Genomic DNA, 17,392 nt, shown 5'->3' on the forward strand with positions numbered 1-17,392 from the left:
CATCATTAGAACTATACTTATCGTGTCTTGTGGTCAGATGAGAGCAAAATCAACACCATGTTGCGAAATCAACATCATCAACATGTTTGGTGAGAACAGGGGACTGCACTTGGATACCAACAGTAAAACATGGAGGCGAATCACTGATGCTTTGGGGCTGTTTTGTGACTGGTGATTCAGTGACTCTTGTGAAGACTTAGGTCATCATAAAGTCCAGGATACTTCAGGATAAAACCTAGCTACCTCTGCCAGGAGGTTCAGACTTGGCCTTAGCGACAGCTTTCAACAAGATGATGATCCGAACATACTTCCAAATCAGCACGGACATGGTAAATGAAACACAAATTCTACATAAACATGTTTTGCGATGACCATCTAAATTGAAGAGGAGCGCAGACATGCTCTAAGAATATATTCTTAGATTCTTATTCTGTGTAAGAATGTAAAAGAGCTTAAAATGTTCTGTAGGGATGAGTGGACCAAGTGTCTCCAATGTTGTTAGGCATGAAAAGATTAGAGTGGGCATATCAAAATACTAATTATACAGGTGCCAATCATTTCGAAAAGACTGATGTACTACCTATATTATTTTCTGCTCATTTTCATGAAAGGTGCCCACAAATTTGGATACCCTAATTGTTGTATAATTTTTATTTTATATATATATATATATATATATATATATATATATATATATGATAAGCAGGGAAACCCCATATCTACAGCACACTTTTGGAAAACCAAAACAAGAAATGCGTTCTTTAGCTATACATTTTACGGGATTGATCGCCACATGAATCCCTCCCATGCTTCATGAGACATTTCCCAGAATATTCTTCAGTTCTGCCCTTTCATACGGAGTCCACTGTTTCTTTAACACACAAGATAGAAGCCTCACCACAGGTGGAACCAAACTCATAGATCTTTCCGCTGAGAAGCCTAACCGGGTTAATCTGGACACGGAATCCGCCAGATTATGTTGAGCATAATCTGCATGGAGTTCCAGAGAGTAGTTCGCCATTCTGACCCCACTTCCACACTTAATCTGGAATAATCCTACCTGCCTCAGCCTGCTCGCTGCTATGAAACCTGACAGGTATAGCAAAGGAGTGGCTAGGAAAAAGCATTTACTGATTACTCCTCTGAATCATATGGTGTTGTTTAGCAGTTTATTCTAATCAGATGACTGACATTAGCAACGATTAGGGAGTAAACCTTTCCTTTTTCGGTGGTTGTTGGTTGTTTTTTTTCCCCCTTTGCCCATCCTTGCTCACGTTGGTTTTTCTTTCTTGTGCTTGGACTAATGCTATTCATGTAAAGCTTTTTGTGAAATGAAAAAAAATGTAATAAAAAAAAAAAGACAAAAGCCTTCTTCGTTTTTTTTTCCCCCTTCAGGCCAGATCCAAAAAACAAAACAAAACAAGATTAGTCAAACTGGGGAGTATCAGAGTTGACGCTTCTCTAACGTATTACTGACAAACTGTATAATATAATTTTTAAAAAAATTAAATAAAAACACACAAGAAGAGATGTAAGTCAAGCAGTACAATTCAGTATGTGAACTCTTGAAGGTGTATGTATTGGTTCTTCAATAAGTAATACACATTGTGCTCGTAGCGAGGCTGGCTTAATGAGCAAGAGACATATAGTGTGCTGTAAACCCATGTCTCTAATCTCCATCTCTGGCTCTTCCTCCTTCTCCCCCTGGTGCGAGGGTCTCGGTGTTAGATGCCGCGTTCCTGGGCGTCTGCCTGAAAGACTGTAATTAATGGAAGCAGAAGTACGGCTGTTGACCTTTTCGCAGGTGATCGCTGCTGCTGCGATGTTCATTAATCTCTGAGAGATCGCTCTCCTGATGACGGCAATTACAGGCGAGTGGCTGGCTAGAGCGACGGGGGGACGGCCACAGCGGCGTGAGTCATCTTCAACACAGCTCGCGCTCTCGTGCGTGTCCACATACACACACACACAGAATCTTCCTACTGCACACAAATCATCCACACACTGGCCGTCTACTGTTCATGGCACCCGCGTATTAGCTGGCATTTTGTGGCATTAGAATAATAGTAGGATTTGCTGGGTTTTCGAGATTATCAGCAGTATCATTATGCTGCCTGCAACACGTTCACCACTCACAGTGATTCTTGTGTTACATAAAGCGCACTTTTGTTCAAGTCTTAGTGCGTGTAATGAGCAATTTATTGATGCAATAATAAGTCTAAAGGCTAATGCGTTTTGGGTGGATAATTCTTTACACTTACTGTGTAGGTTTGGATTTTACACGTGCTGTATGCTACACATTTTTGTAGCTTATTATAAGTTGTGCAGAGAGTTGATCTTAAGTATTTACCAGAACCAACATTATTCTGAAATTCTCATTTTTCAAGTAGATCCAGCCTATTATATTACTCTTATTTATATTTATGTCTTAACTGCCAATTACAGGCCATTAAACTGTTACAGGAATTTCAATCGAATCGAACCAGCTCATATTCCTGTGAGAATTGTAACATCAGTTGTGTTGTATAATTAGCCAGAATTACGTTGAAACTCTGTGTTTTGTTTTTTTTTAAACAAAGATTAAAAACAAATCAAGACTGAGATCTATGTTAAGAAGCAGGCTAATTGAAATGTTTGTGTTATTCTCTCCCGCTCTCGGTCTCTCTGCCGGCTCCTCACACCGGCATAATTATTTGCAATTTGCCTAAGACATCCATTTGCTGGGACGTCGAGCATGAAAAAAAGAAGCAATTTGGGGAAAAATGAAAATGCCTGGCGGGGTTAGCCAAGGGGAAGTAACACGGTGCCAGCCTCGGGCTGAAGGCTGCCATCTGATAAGCGTTGCGCGACAGTGGATATTAACGCACCGTCACCAGGCCAACGAGCCGTGAGCTGTTATTGAGGGTGTGGACATATTGTGTCTGAAAAAGCTTCTACAGGGTGAGATATGATATTTGCTCACAGTGACGCGAGTAGGGAAAACTTGGAGAGCTGCATTACCTGTGGATAGTTTAGGGGACGTTGCGTCATCACAACGTCGTGTTTCATCGGATTATGTGGAATACAGATCAGGTGTGGAGTGAGCGTATCTGTAGACCAGATGAATGACTTACCAATCAGCACACATGACCACGTCGAAGCGGCCCTCCATTGTGGACACATCCCGCTCACTGTCCCATCTCACCACCCTGAGGAAGAACACCTTGGATTATGAGTTTGGTGAAAATGACAAGCAGAGAAAATGGAAAGAAGGAAAAAAAAAGGAACGAGAGATAATACTGTAGCTGACTTTTGAGACTAATGAATGAGTGATGAAGCACCACAGACAAGAGGGCGGAATGTCTTCAAAATTATACCCAGTACAGTCACCGTGACTTTCCTACTCCTAGCACTGAGGCCAGGTTTAATCAAATCTTTCAGTCTCAGGTCACTGTACTTATATCCCACTAACTCTTACACAAAGTGCACTGTCCGTATCCAGATCGAGACAGTTAGCACACCTGGCATTTTATTCTCTCTGCTCTCCCCTCTCCTTGTTTAACTACCTATCTCCACCTTCTGTGCTACGGTTCTCTTTTTTTTCAGGCAGGAGAATCTGATTATTAATTAGCTATTATTAACACTCGGTAAACAAAAATTATGTCTTGTGGAAATACAATCTCCTCTCTCAGCAGGGGGCCACACCACTTATTCACAGAGTTGAGAAAGAGAACCCCCCACCACCCCCCATCCAATCATGCACGACCTTCACCCCTCTTAAAGCGTGTGCTCTGACAGGAAGCCTAATCTCTAAAGAAAACAATCAAAGTAATGCAGGCTAATTATACATTTACTCCTGCACTTCATCAGCCCAGGGTAAATATGGAGGAAGGAGGGAGGTGTGTAGAGAGAAGAGCGCTTAGATCACTGAATATCAAAATTATTTTAGGTGATAAAAGATTTGAATGGTGGCGGAGTGCAGGCTGCAACCCTTGTTGTGGGAAACCAGGAAGATGAGACTAGGGATGAGACGTAATGCTTGAGATGTGCTTGAGAGCTCATAATCAAGACCGCTGATACATAGTTACCAGGACATCTTGGTTCAGAGGGCAACTCGAAAGCAAGTGACCCTATTCAGCACTATTCAGGGTGATTATATTAATCGATACAGGTAACCTACACTCATAGGTTCAAAACGAGGGCCACATTGCATAGCCAGGCGGGCCGCAATTTTATTATTATTACCATTACTGTTAATGATTTTATCTAATGAGGATCATTATCACATTTAGTTGTTTGGGTTAGCATTTAATTATCCTAGTGCAAGACACCAATATCAAAATCAAAATCAATCACACTAATGTTTTTTTTTTTTAATTAGACATTATTAATTTTCTGACATTTCAACAACAAATTTAGGAAGAAACTAGGAAGAAAGCATTTTCCATCAGCAAGCACTTAATTCCCAAATCTTAAGTCACATAAAAACATACTTAAATAGCATCAACACAAATCTTATAAAACATAACATAAAACATGTTAAAGGATCTGTTTCTGTCACACAAAATGTTTTGAATATCAACATTAACATGGTACATCAGGTTTGGGTTAGTGGGTGGGTGGAAACTTTAGGAATAAAACACTGTTACGGCTCCATAAATAAACATAATGTTACTTTTTTTTTTAAAACACACACCCACACACACATATACATACATACATACATACATATATATATATATATATATATATATATATATATATATATATATATATATATATATATATATATATATATAAAATAAACATAAACTAAACTATACTTGCAAACTAAACGTAACAAAAACTGAATGCAGATTATAATGGTAAAAATAAACAACATTTTTTGGAGCAGTCAATACATCTAGTAGACAGTGAATAAGTGTGAGATTTTGTGTCAGTAACTGAGAGCCCACCTGCTGGACACGTCGGTGCAGGTGAACAGTCCGGCTCGTCTATTCCTCTCAATAACCCCTCGCACATCTGGAATAGAGGTTAAGGCAAACACCGTCTTCCACACACAACACACACTCCCTCTGAGAAACACATATTCATATGTCCCATTAGGTGTATTAATCTTTTACTATGGCCAGCTTATGGATGATTATTTGACCATGATCATGTGATTAATAATGTGTCCATTTTTTCAACATGCACATTATTTTTTCCATCATACATGCTCTTAGATAGTTTATTCAGGCCCTACATATCATATCCTTCCCCCTCTCTTCTATCTCACTTCTGTTCACTCTCAACCTTACAGGTGAGTGCAAAAGCAAAGCTTCTCTGGAGACAATGCATAAGAAGGCTTTTAACATGTAGTCACTGCCCCCACTGATCCTCCACCTAGTCTGCTATACAGCAGGATTGATGGCAACCCATCTATTAATAGACTAGACCACAGTTTTAAGCTAATTCGATTAGGATTTCTGCCTCTTCACTTCCTGCTCGCTCTCACTGTGCGCCAAACAGCCGTAGCAAATCCAATCTATAGCCGGGAGCACAGTTTGGAGGCTGTGTCACCGGCGGAGGAGAGCAGGGCAAGAAAGGCTGTGGAAGTGTGTCACACGGGTGCGATCAGCCGTTAAGGAGATAGAGTAGAGCTTACAGTGTAATCTCATCAGGAGAAGCCCACTGGGGAAGAGGTCAGAAATGCTGTGTCTCACACTGGCATCCACACATGTAGACACACACCCTTAAAACTCGTCTTATTTCCTCTCTGTGATGTGCACCAAAAAAATAAAAAAAATACACTCCTCTTATTTAATCCAAATATTACATACATCGTTTATGTTTATGAACCACTGACTGTCTGATGCGCCTAGATGGAAATCCACAAAATCCTGATCCTAATAACTTTAATTCCTTATCATATAATATCAAAATTATCTATAAAAATGGTCAGTATAATATATCTCGTTCATATGTAAACTGCATGTTCTGAAATTTACTGGTTCTGGTTCAACCCTGGTTCATGTCATGATCTGTAGCAAAAATCTGTAAATGTTTAGTGCTTAAAATATTCATTTTAAATCTGTTTTCATATTCAGATTTAAACCGGAAATGGGTCGTGGTCTATACAGAAGTTTTTTTTTTCTTTTTTTTTTCTGAACATTATCACAATTGCTTGAAAACACTGGGAGGAAAATTTTTCATTTATTATGTATTAATTTATTTATTCATAGAAATAAAAACTTTTCTACTGTTTGCACATATACAGTTTGTGGTAGAAATATGGTTTTATTTTCGAGCTTAGTAAAGCAGTGTTAAAGTCAGGCTACTCGAGGTACCCACTGGTGGAAAAAAACAAACAGTGCATCTCCAATTCGTATGTTAATAAACTTCATCTTTATTCCTCGAGCAGGGTTGCCAGGTCCTGCGTAAACTGGCCACATGTTACAGATGAAAAGATGAAAAAGATTGAGAAAAAGAATGCATCTCCTATGTTTGAACATTCTTATCTAGTTTAAAGTCTTTTTTTTTTGTTGCTGTTTTTAAATAGTAAATTGTTAGAGTGGGAATTTTGCTGAAACCTGACAACCCTCCACAATCCTTAAATTCACGTGACTTTTTTTTTTGGTTTTGTCCTGCAGGATCCCGATGCATATACCTAATCTGAAGCTGGCAAGTTCATCTACAGCTCATATCTAAATTCGCGTTCATTTCAAGCGCATTATCCATTCAATCTTCATAGTGTATTTGTTTTCGGGTACATTCTTAGTAGACATGGAATGCCATGGAGCAGAGTAAAGAGAGAACATCGGCTTCCTGTCTTTTATTGTACAACATTAATGTCAATCAATTCACCGTACATTTTCACTGATTTCAGTCATTCAAGGCTAGGTTAGTTCCAGCACAATGTCGAGTGGTTGAGCAAACCACAGAAGACAGCAGAGGACAACACCAGCCTCAGTGAAGAGTAAAGTCCATCACTTTCCTCATGGCATATTGTCTTTCTCAATGTTCTTCATACAACAAAGTATACAGTGAAGCTTCACTCAAGAAGACAGTCTTCACTGCTAAGAGAAATGCACCCAAACTCAAAACCAATTATGTTTGAAACATTCGGCAGCCACATTATTAGACAGACATACTTTGTAGCCACACTTGCTGAGCATTTTGTAGGCACAGAATTAGTGACTCTAGCCCATATATTACTATGCAGTTTGTTTGCCCCCTCTACCACATGCAATAATCAAAAACGACCACCACTGGGTCCATTCTCAGCATGACTCTGATATGATGGCTTGTTATAGTACAGTATGTGGTGTTGGGACAAATGTGTCAAGAGCAAATGCTTTGGTAGAAATTTTATTCACTGTGCAATTTGATGACCACATTATTAGACTCACCATGTTATTACATCTTGAAGGGAAGAATTAGATATTATAAATGAGTATTCTAAACAGAAAGGAGTCCAGCTACTGTACCAGATCCTCTGTTGTTTCTCATCCAATCACCGCCATTTATGTAAATTATTTAGATGAAGGCAGCTTATAGAACCAGAGTCTAGTTACAGGGGTAGAGACATCCGGTCAGAAAACGGAGAGATTCACAGACTTTCATAGATTTTTTTTCATTTTATATTCCGTCTCTGGTCTTAGTAGTGAAGTGATGACTTGGCTTGTTTAAACAACGACCGAAACAGAATGTTTATCAATGATTGGATAATGATAATGATTGCATTTTAGTTAGTTAGTTATAGTTACATTTATATAGAGCTTTTCTAGACACTAAAAGCACTTTACATAGTATGGGGGGAGGATCTCCTCAACCACCACTAGTGTGTCGCATCCACCTGGATGACGTGACGGCAGCCATAGTGCGCCAGAACGCCCACCGCACACCAGCTATTAGTGGAGAGGAGAGAAGAGTGATGCAGCCAATTCAGAGATGGGGATTATTACAGGGCCATGATAGAGAAAAGGCCAATGGGGGAATTTTGCCAGGACACTGGGGTTATACTCCTACTCTTTTATAATGAGTGTCCTGGGATTTTTAATGACCTCAGAGAGTCAGGACCGCGGTTTTACGTCTCATCTGAAAGACGGTGCTGTGTTACAGTATAGTGTCCCCGTCACTATACTGGGCCATTAGACCCTACACAGACCACAGGGTGAGCTGGCCTCATTAATACCACTTCCAGCAGCAACCTTAGTTTTCCCCAGGAGGTCTCCCCTCCTGGTACTGGCCAGGCTCAACCCTGGTTAGCTTCAGTGGGAAACCAGGCGAGGACTGCAGGGAGATATGGCTCTGGCAGAGTATTTAATCTCTGCTTCAAGTTCAAAACAGATGTGTATCATACATTCTGAGACCATGGCATTAGTCAAAAATTGGTAACATGAAGTGCCAGTACAAAGCAAAATCATTTTAAGTTGATGTGTCTTATACTGTTGCTTATACAGACTGGGTTCTGAACAGTCCTCCAACCCAAAATCTCCAGCCAATAGTGGAACTATGGTCAGACATCGACAGTAACCCTTTATTAGTGTCGATGTCTGACTACAGTTCCATTAGTGGCTGGAGAATTTTGGGTCGGTGGACATTTCTGAACCCAGTAATGAGGCTCGTGTGTTTAAAACTCTCAGAAACATTGCCATGCCTTGCGCACACCATTGTTCTACAAACCACTGTGACAATAGACGGGCTATGGTCAGTAACTATATGCCTACAACTTCAATGTATTGCCAATAAGTGTAGCTTTAAGTATTGCATCTAAAAAACATTTCACTTAATGTAGGTTTCTGCAGACCTGTCTCATTTCAAAACATCTGACTTTGCCACAGTTTGGTTTGGCACACGTTGAGGAATCGCATTGCCAGCCTATTATGTGCTAAAAGAACTGCTATCTGAAACGTTTGGCTCCCGTCAATTTCTGCCTCGGAAAAAAAAAGAGCCTTAGAATGTACACAAGAGAATGTTATTTTTATGCTCCAGGGACAAGCTGCGTTGTTCTGGCTCCAATCATATCATCAGATCTATCAGTGCTCTATTATGGCAGAAACATCTCCTGCACAAAGCGCTGCCAATTAATGCTCTATCAACCCACCGGCAGCCTTTTCACTCTCTATAAGAGGAAATGGCTTAGGCATGGGCGCTGACTGTTGCAAGCATGTCTTTTCTGATTATCCATCTCAGCACCCTTCCCCTCCATTTGGACTCCTTTCTTTTAAACAAATCTCTCCTCTCAATGGAGAATTGTGTGCGATTTCGTGTCACTGCTATTGTTTGCCAAGCGCAGAGATTCAATAAAGACCCACTGTCATCACAGCACTGGCTTTTGTACTAACGAACACTGTAATTTTGACGTATTTGCCGTCATCTTGGTTGCCGATGCTTTTTTGTGGACCATGCTCTGGTGGGAGGAAGAATGTTGGAAGAGGAGGATGAGATGTAGGAAGAAACAGAACTGGTCCAAACAGGAATCAACAATACTTGGGCTTTTAGTTACAGTTAATTTTCTAACTTAAGAGATAAGTGGAATTGTCATCAAATCATCATAATTTCAGTGTGCTGTGACACCATTGTTAAGGGGAAAAAAGAAATGAGTGGATTAACGTGCTTCTTTTGTCTGATCAGTTGTTTGGCTAACCAGTAATGTAAAAAAAAATATATTTCCTTATAAATTAAAATAGAATAACACAATGTTGCTTTTGACAGCGCACTCAGCACCAACAAACCTTTTTCTTTTTCGTTTTTCACTCTGGGTTTGCTTGTGTGAATGATATCGGACATAACCAGCCAGCAACGTTCAGTCCTGCTAGCCTTATCTGAGTGCCAATTAAATGTTTCTACCAATCTTAAACTGGTACCAAAACTATACCTTTGTTATTAGACTGGAGGCTCATTGAAAAAAAAGCAGCTTCAGTGTTCTGGTGCCAAAAGAAAGGCAGTTGTTTGGTGCAGGAGAGAAAGAAATTAGGATGCACATTATATGGCATTAAAGAGAAAGAGCAGGTGAGCCCACAGAGACGGCAGTGGCCTTTTGTGTACATGTGTATGTACATGATTGGCCACATGCTTGAGAGGTATATGTGATGTCAAGGTAATCTGAGAGAATGTTCATGTTTGCATATGAACAAGGACAGGACATCTTGAAAGGTAAAATGAGACAGCTATGGTGAAGTATGTAAAGGAAGCAGACACTAAGCATCTTGCTCCTCCCAACTGAACAAGGTGTGGGAGCCACCCTGCACTAAACAATACGCACAAACCCTTTCTGTCGGGGCTTTTGCATTTTCGAAATAAAAACAGGTGCATGATAGCAGAAAATTGAAACATCCTCACAATCATGCGTGCACCCACTCACTCAAATACACAGAGATTGCTCAGTATGAGGAGGATACTCTCGATGGCCTTCTCATTCCCATCAGATAGCAGCACTTCCTTCACATCAGCACAAACAGCAATCTGAGGGAGGGGGGGGGGGGGGGGGAATAGAGAGATGAAAACCAAGGAATTGAAACACAACAAAACACAAAACAAAACACCCTCCTTATACATACAGATACACACCCCTTGGAATTCTAAAATCCCCCCTCGATGCACAGACTACACTCTTTCGGTCTCTCTCCCTCCCCCTGTTCTCTCTCCCTCCATCTTCGCTCATCCCTCCTCTTCTGTCTCTTGGCCCGTTTTTTCATTTTACGTCTGCATTATTTTAATCATTCAATCAAATCAGTCAATACTTTTATCATTCCCCGTGGCTGGGAGCCCTCTATCTTGCTATCACTCTGTTGGGTAATTGCATTGTGACAGGAGATGATGGCGAGCACCGAGCCTTTCATTTGCAGCGTGGTGTTTATCAGGCGGGGCCATCGCGCTCCACTGTCACTCCGCACTCGGCTCGCCAGGCCTGCCTGATGCCCTTCATATAACTTTGCACTGCGCTGCCTTCGCTTTTGTTCTCGCAGTCATTCCCCTTTCTTTGTCACCGTGTATTTCTTTATCCGTAACGTATTTTCATTCTGGTGGCCGTCTTTATCAGAAGGGTGTGTGTCGCTGTAGGCTTGAAGAGGAATTGTGTCCAGAGGTGGGTTCAGGTGGATTTGAGGGTGTATATATGTGCGATATATATATATATATATATATATATATATATATATATATATATATATATATATATATATATATATATATATATATACACATCAGAATTTCTTGGGATATCAAAGTAAATCTAGATTCCTTATGTGTGGTTCGATGTGTATTCAGGTGAGTTTTGTGCGTGCGAGAGACAGAAAGAGAGCGAGAGAGAGAAAGACACTAGAGAAAGCACAGATTCTTCAAATGCCAGTAAAAGGTCACATAATGGGCTTTGCAACAAGCAGTCCCAAGCTCAAACAGATCTACTAGCATGCATTTTGAATGTGGCCTTCGCTATAAATGTGAACTAGACAACGTGAGACAGCAGAACAATACCTCATCCAGCTCTTTCCCTGGAAATATTTTTTGCTCTCTCGGTCTCTCACACTGAAAAGCATGAACAGGTCAAAGAAGCTTGCACCAGCAGCTGGCCACTCAGGCCAGAGACCAAGGCCCCAGGACTCTGAACCAGACACACGAGAGGAACATGGCATGTGGAGTGAAGAGCAGATAAACGAGGGACCTGCACGTCACTTCAATCGTGCTCCATGATGCATCAGCTATAAAGGATCTTGTGCATACATATACATCCATTTCTGGGTTTAAGTAAATTATAGCAAAGTAAATATTTCTATAAAGGTATTTAGGAGACCAGAGCAAATATCCCTTTTGCATTACCATTTGCTCCAACAGGGAAAAAAAATCCAGTATTTCCTTTTCATGACTTTCCAAGAGAGGAAAAAAAATAGAGACAGATGGCTTAGGTCAGTCAGAAGAGAAAAAGAGGTCTAATTTACCATCACTCCCTCAGCAGCTGTATAAGAAACCCCCTTGCAGCAGTGTTTATGAGTTATTTTGTAATTTAATGCCAGGGTAATGTAACAAGTTGTATTATAAATACACATAAATTTTTGTAAAAAAGAAAAGTATATATATATATATATATATATATATATATATATATATATATATATATATATATATATATATATATATATATAGTGCTATTTTGTAATAGTACTATTGCACTGACAATATTTAATACAAATACATTTTTATTTGTTGTACAAATAGTAATACAACAAAAGTAATATATTTCTGACTTAATTCACTTTTATTTTGGCAGAACACCGCAGCAAGTCCTCCTTTTAGTTGGCAACAGTTTTTTTTTTTAATTCTCTTCTCATTACCAATCAAATGCCAAACTAGCAACTCAAAACCAAAGTGAATCTGGCACATGTTGTGTCTAAATGCACGTTATAAGCAACTCAAACTCACAACACGAACAGAGATGAAGTTGGTGTGGAGCGGCGTTTACTGTGAACCAGGCCGCTCTAAAACACTGATGAACACCACACACACTCTGAGTGCAACACAGTCACATGGGTTTACCATCTCAAACAGCAACGAGCCAAAATAACATCCAAATCTTCTTTACGGTGTCGCTTCAGTTGCATTTTTAATACCTTGGAGACGTGAATGTAAGACATTTTACTGCTAATTGAGACCTTATTTGTAGATTAAGGAATTTAAGACATGTGAAGAATTTTTAAGGACCCGCCGACATCCTGTTTCCAGTGGTGCTGTGCAATGTCACAATACAGGGATATTGAGTGGACAAGACCAACAGAGGCAGGTCTTATAAAGACAAGATCGATCAGCTCTACAGCATCTTCCTCACCCCCTAGGGCATGCATGTGTGTGTGTGTGGTTGTGGTTATGCATATGCATGTGCAGGCTTGTGTGTAAGAATGCTCATGTGGAGTCAGTCCATCGCTCTGCGGTTGCTGAGGCGGAAATGCCAGTGTATTTGAACTCATTTCACTATGCTTACAATGTGCCTGTGTTTGGGTATCCATGCTGAAATTGCCCATTTGCCTGTGATTGGGTTGTGTGTTTGGGTGTTTGGTTGTGTGTGTGTGCGCGTGTGTGTGTGTGTGTGTGTGTGTGTGCGCGCATCACACATCTTTCACTTACCATGAGCCCAGCAAGACATGTCATCCCTCCACCTAATTCGCACACAGAGGAACCCCTGTATAAGAGAGACAACAGCAGAGTGGAGAAGATAAAGACACAGAGAGTGAGAGAGAGAGATAGTGATAGCGAGAGAGAAAGAGAAAACGGTGAATACTGAGCATTTACAATAACTCTAATTAATGGTGCAATAACTCTCTGTAGGGGGGTGGCATTGACTGGAATGCAATTCCACGGGGCTCATTGATTTGAACTCTCTCTCTCTCTCTCTCTCTCTCTCTCTCTCTCTCGTTCTTGAAGGAACTGGTCTTAATTATTTAACGTTGCATATGATCAAATGTGAACGTAAATGAAGCATATGCAATTTAAAGCAATAACTTCCGTGTTTATCAGTTCCATTTTTGCTCTTTCTTTGTGATCAAATGTCTGGTTAGACAGTATGTAAATCATAAATCATTTGAACTAAATATGTCTCACAGTTAAATCATCACCCTTATCATCAACATTGTTAATGCTATCGGTAATAATAATAATAATAATAATAATAATAATGTGGCTTAGTGGTTAGCACGTTTGCCTTGCACCTACGGGGGTTGGGGGTTCGATTCCCACCTCCACCCTGTGTGCATGGTGTTCGCACATTCTCCCTGTGCTTCAGGGATTTCCTCCATAAGTCCAAAGACATGCGCTGTAGACTGAGTGGTAGTTACAAATAGTGTGTGAGTGTATGTGCGACTGTGCCCTGCGATTTGTCGGCATCCTGTCCAGGGTGTCCCGAGTTCCCTGGAATAGGCTCTAGTTTCCTCGCGACCCTGTGTAAGGATAAGTGGTACAGAAACTGGATGGATAGAATCAGTCTACCTCAGGCAGCATTGCTTTGAGCTCAGTGACTCATTGTTTGCTATTTCCTAATTGGGGATATACACAGATTTCCAAATGTATTACTTCAAACATTGTGTGTTTTCATATCTTGTAGTGAATCATAGGACTTTTAACTCACAGAAGATTAAGACATTCACTTCATTGGCTGTAAATGTTATGATGTTATGCATATAAGGTAAGTCAGGGTGTATCGTATGGATATTATACTGTATATAAATAAAGGACTTGCTTCCATGTTGTTACATTCAAATTTCACGTATCAGAACAGACTGCATGTCTTTACTGCCTCTTAAAAGTCATGCTTGTTTCTACTACCCACTTTTGAGGTCATTGCCCATGTTAGTTTTTCAGTTAGACCTGATTGTACACCTTTGATGAGTTAGGACTAATCTCTGCATATTATTGGCTAAAGCATCAATATTAACAACGTCAATGATGATGCACATTTTATCGAGCTTTTTGAGCTTTACACAACCGTATATCCGACTGCAGAGTGACATCCAGACTGTGCCGTGCGTCTCTCTTGTCTCCAGTGTGTAATATATAAACTTGCAGAGAGGACGACTCTCAAAGGAGGATAAAAGGCTGATTGTTGCAAGAAGTGCAATTAAAAATTTTATGTGCACAAAGCTGCTCGTATGAGCTGCACCAGGGACAAAGACCCAGTGACAGGTAGCTATTTGGCTGTACAGTTGGCTAGTGGAGAGACAGAGGCACAAACTGCAGCGACTGAGTGGAGAAACGGAAGCATGCCATAACTTGGCTTGTTGTGTTTTAAAATTATCTCTCTCTTTCTATCTCTCCTGCTCGCCTTCATAATGTGCTCACTCTTTTTACGGGGAGTTCTTCAGAACAGCTCCACCAGGTAGCGCTAAGATGAAAGACCTGCTTGACAGGCCACACACACACACACACACACACACACACACACACACACACACACACACAGAGTGAGAGATAGAGAGAGGGGTGGTGGGGAAAAAAACATGAAGTCATGAAGTAAAAGAGCAGCAAATGTATCAGATGAGTTTTTACATGGTATTACGGGCTTCTGCTGTAAGAGCTCTCTCTCGCTCTCTCTCTCGCACACACACACAAACACACACACACAGAGCAGTCCAATGGCGCAACACCCTGCGCTGTATGCCCAGTTGACCTTCAGCTTGTGGCTGGGTGATCGATAAGCCTCTCTTCCCCCTTGAATGTACAAACAGGAAATCAAAGGCTCGTATACCGCCTTGAGTGCAAATCAAAAAGTGCCTTCGCATCTCTGTCAAATGGCCTGAGCAAGAGGGGAGGGGGGAGGGGGCAAAGAGGAAAGCGAGTAGGAAGGGCAAGAGACTCACGTAAACATATGACGATTCTTCAGACAGTAATAGGCCATCACCTCTTCAGAGGGCCAAACACCTGAGAGAGAGAAAAGAGAAGACAAGAAGAAACAGGTAAGAGACCAAATATGGAAACACTGACTGGCAAGAGGCAAGCATGTTCTGCTCAATAACAACACGAGCAGATCAACATAAAATGGAACGCAAATTCATGCCAGTAAATGATCACTGCGTGCATTTCCAGAGGAAGTCCTTCACATCGAGAATGACAACACCATGCTGCAATGACGCGTCTGCCATACTGTGACCATTTTACTTTTCAATGCTGTTCATGATTCCTGCATTTTCATAATATGCTGAGAGACCTAGATGATTTATAGCTCACATGATTTCAAACTGTAAAATATAGTTGCTGGTGATGACTCTTGTGTCACAAAATGAAAAAAAGAAACTAGTGTATGTTCAGTCAGTTGCTATTTTACTACACACACCTACGTACATTCCACCACCCAAACAATATCTGGTCAGCAGTGACCTGACCGGTGGCCCATTAATTAATGATTAAGGTAGAGGTGATGCGAAAAACTGCAGAGCAATGGATGAACTAGAGTCTGTAATAGTCTAATATACCTGATATGATGACCTTTTGCAAACTTGTTTTTTTTTAGGGCTGCTGTTAAGGGCTGTGACGCAATAATTGGGTCCAATTTAGACATTTTCACGTAGGGGTGTACTCACTTTTGTTGCCAGCGGTTTAGACATTATTGGCTGTGTGTTGAGTTATTTACACAAATTTACAGTGTTGTCTTCAGTGTTGTCACATGAAAAGATATAATCAAATATTTACAAAAATGTGCTACTTTTGTGATATACTGTGTGTGTGTGTGTGTGTGTGTGTGTGTGTGTGTGTGTATATATATATATATATACATATACATATACATATATATATATATATATATATATATATATATATATATATATATATATATATATATATATATATATATACAGTGAGGGAAAGAAGTATTTGATCCCCTGCTGATTTTGTACGTTTGCCCACTGACAAAGAAATGATCAGTCTATAATTTTAATGGTAGGTTTATTTGAACAGTGAGAGACAGAATAACAACAAAAAAATCCAGAAAAACGCTTGTCAAAAATGTTATGAATTGATTTGCATTTTAATGAGGGAAATAAGTATTTGACCCCCTCTCAATCAGAAAGATTTCTGGCTCCCAGGTGTCTTTTATACAGGTAACGAGCTGAGATTAGGAGCACACTCTTAAAGGGAGTGCTCCTAATCTCAGCTTGTTACCTGTATAAAAGACACCTGTCCACAGAAGCAATCAATCAATCAGATTCCAAACTCTCCACCATGGCCAAGACCAAAGAGCTCTCCAAGGATGTCAGGGACAAGATTGTAGACCTACACAAGTCTGGAATGGGCTACAAGACCACTGCCAAGCAGCTTGGTGAGAAGGTGACAACAGTTGGTGCGATTATTCACAAATGGAAGAAACACAAAAGAGCTGTCAATCTCCCTCGGCCTGGGGCTCCATGCAAGATCTCACCTCGTGGAGTTGCAATGATCATGAGAACAGTGAGGAATCAGCCCAGAACTACACGGGAGGATCTTGTCAATGATCTCAAGGCAGCTGGAACCATAGTCACCAAGAAAACAATTGGTAACACACTACGCCGTGAATGACTGAAATCCTGCAGCGCCCGCAAGGTCCTGCTCAAGAAAGCACATATACATGCCCGTCTGAAGTTTGCCAGTGAACATCTGAATGATTCAGAGGACAACTAGGTGAAAGTGTTGTGGTCAGATGAGACCAAAATGGAGCTCTTTGGCATCAACTCAACTCGCCGTGTTTGGAGGAGGAGGAATGCTGCCTATGACCCCAAGAACACCATCCCCACCGTCAAACATGGAGGTGGAAACATTATGCTTTGGGGGTGTTTTTCTGCTAAGGGGACAGGACAACTTCACCGCATCAAAGGGACGATGGATGGGGCCATGGGTCGTGGATGGGTATTCCAGCATGACAATGACCCAAAACACACGGCCAAGGCAACAAAGGAGTGGCTCAAGAAGAAGC

General features: G+C 40.7%; 1 protein-coding gene and 1 long non-coding RNA gene across 2 annotated transcripts in view; one reads left to right on the forward strand and one right to left on the reverse strand.

The window, feature by feature from the left end:
- The window catches only part of camkmt (calmodulin-lysine N-methyltransferase), a 121,635-nt gene that overhangs the window by 16,134 nt on the left and 88,109 nt on the right, over positions 1–17,392 (reverse strand). The window contains exons 4-8 of the mRNA XM_017463955.3: positions 15,306–15,366; positions 13,081–13,135; positions 10,365–10,428; positions 4,935–5,001; positions 3,114–3,188 (exon numbers count right to left, since the gene is read on the reverse strand). Of these exons, the coding sequence (XP_017319444.1) occupies positions 3,114–3,188; positions 4,935–5,001; positions 10,365–10,428; positions 13,081–13,135; positions 15,306–15,366 (322 nt within the window). The remainder of the gene's footprint in view (positions 1–3,113; positions 3,189–4,934; positions 5,002–10,364; positions 10,429–13,080; positions 13,136–15,305; positions 15,367–17,392) is intronic.
- Positions 14,655–17,392, forward strand: part of LOC128632717 (uncharacterized) — a 36,176-nt gene continuing 33,438 nt past the window's right edge. The window contains exon 1 of the long non-coding RNA XR_008396274.1: positions 14,655–15,401. This is a non-coding gene — a long non-coding RNA (uncharacterized LOC128632717). The remainder of the gene's footprint in view (positions 15,402–17,392) is intronic.

The sequence above is a fragment of the Ictalurus punctatus genome, chromosome 3, assembly GCF_001660625.3.
Source record: "Ictalurus punctatus breed USDA103 chromosome 3, Coco_2.0, whole genome shotgun sequence".
NCBI lineage: Eukaryota > Metazoa > Chordata > Actinopteri > Siluriformes > Ictaluridae > Ictalurus > Ictalurus punctatus.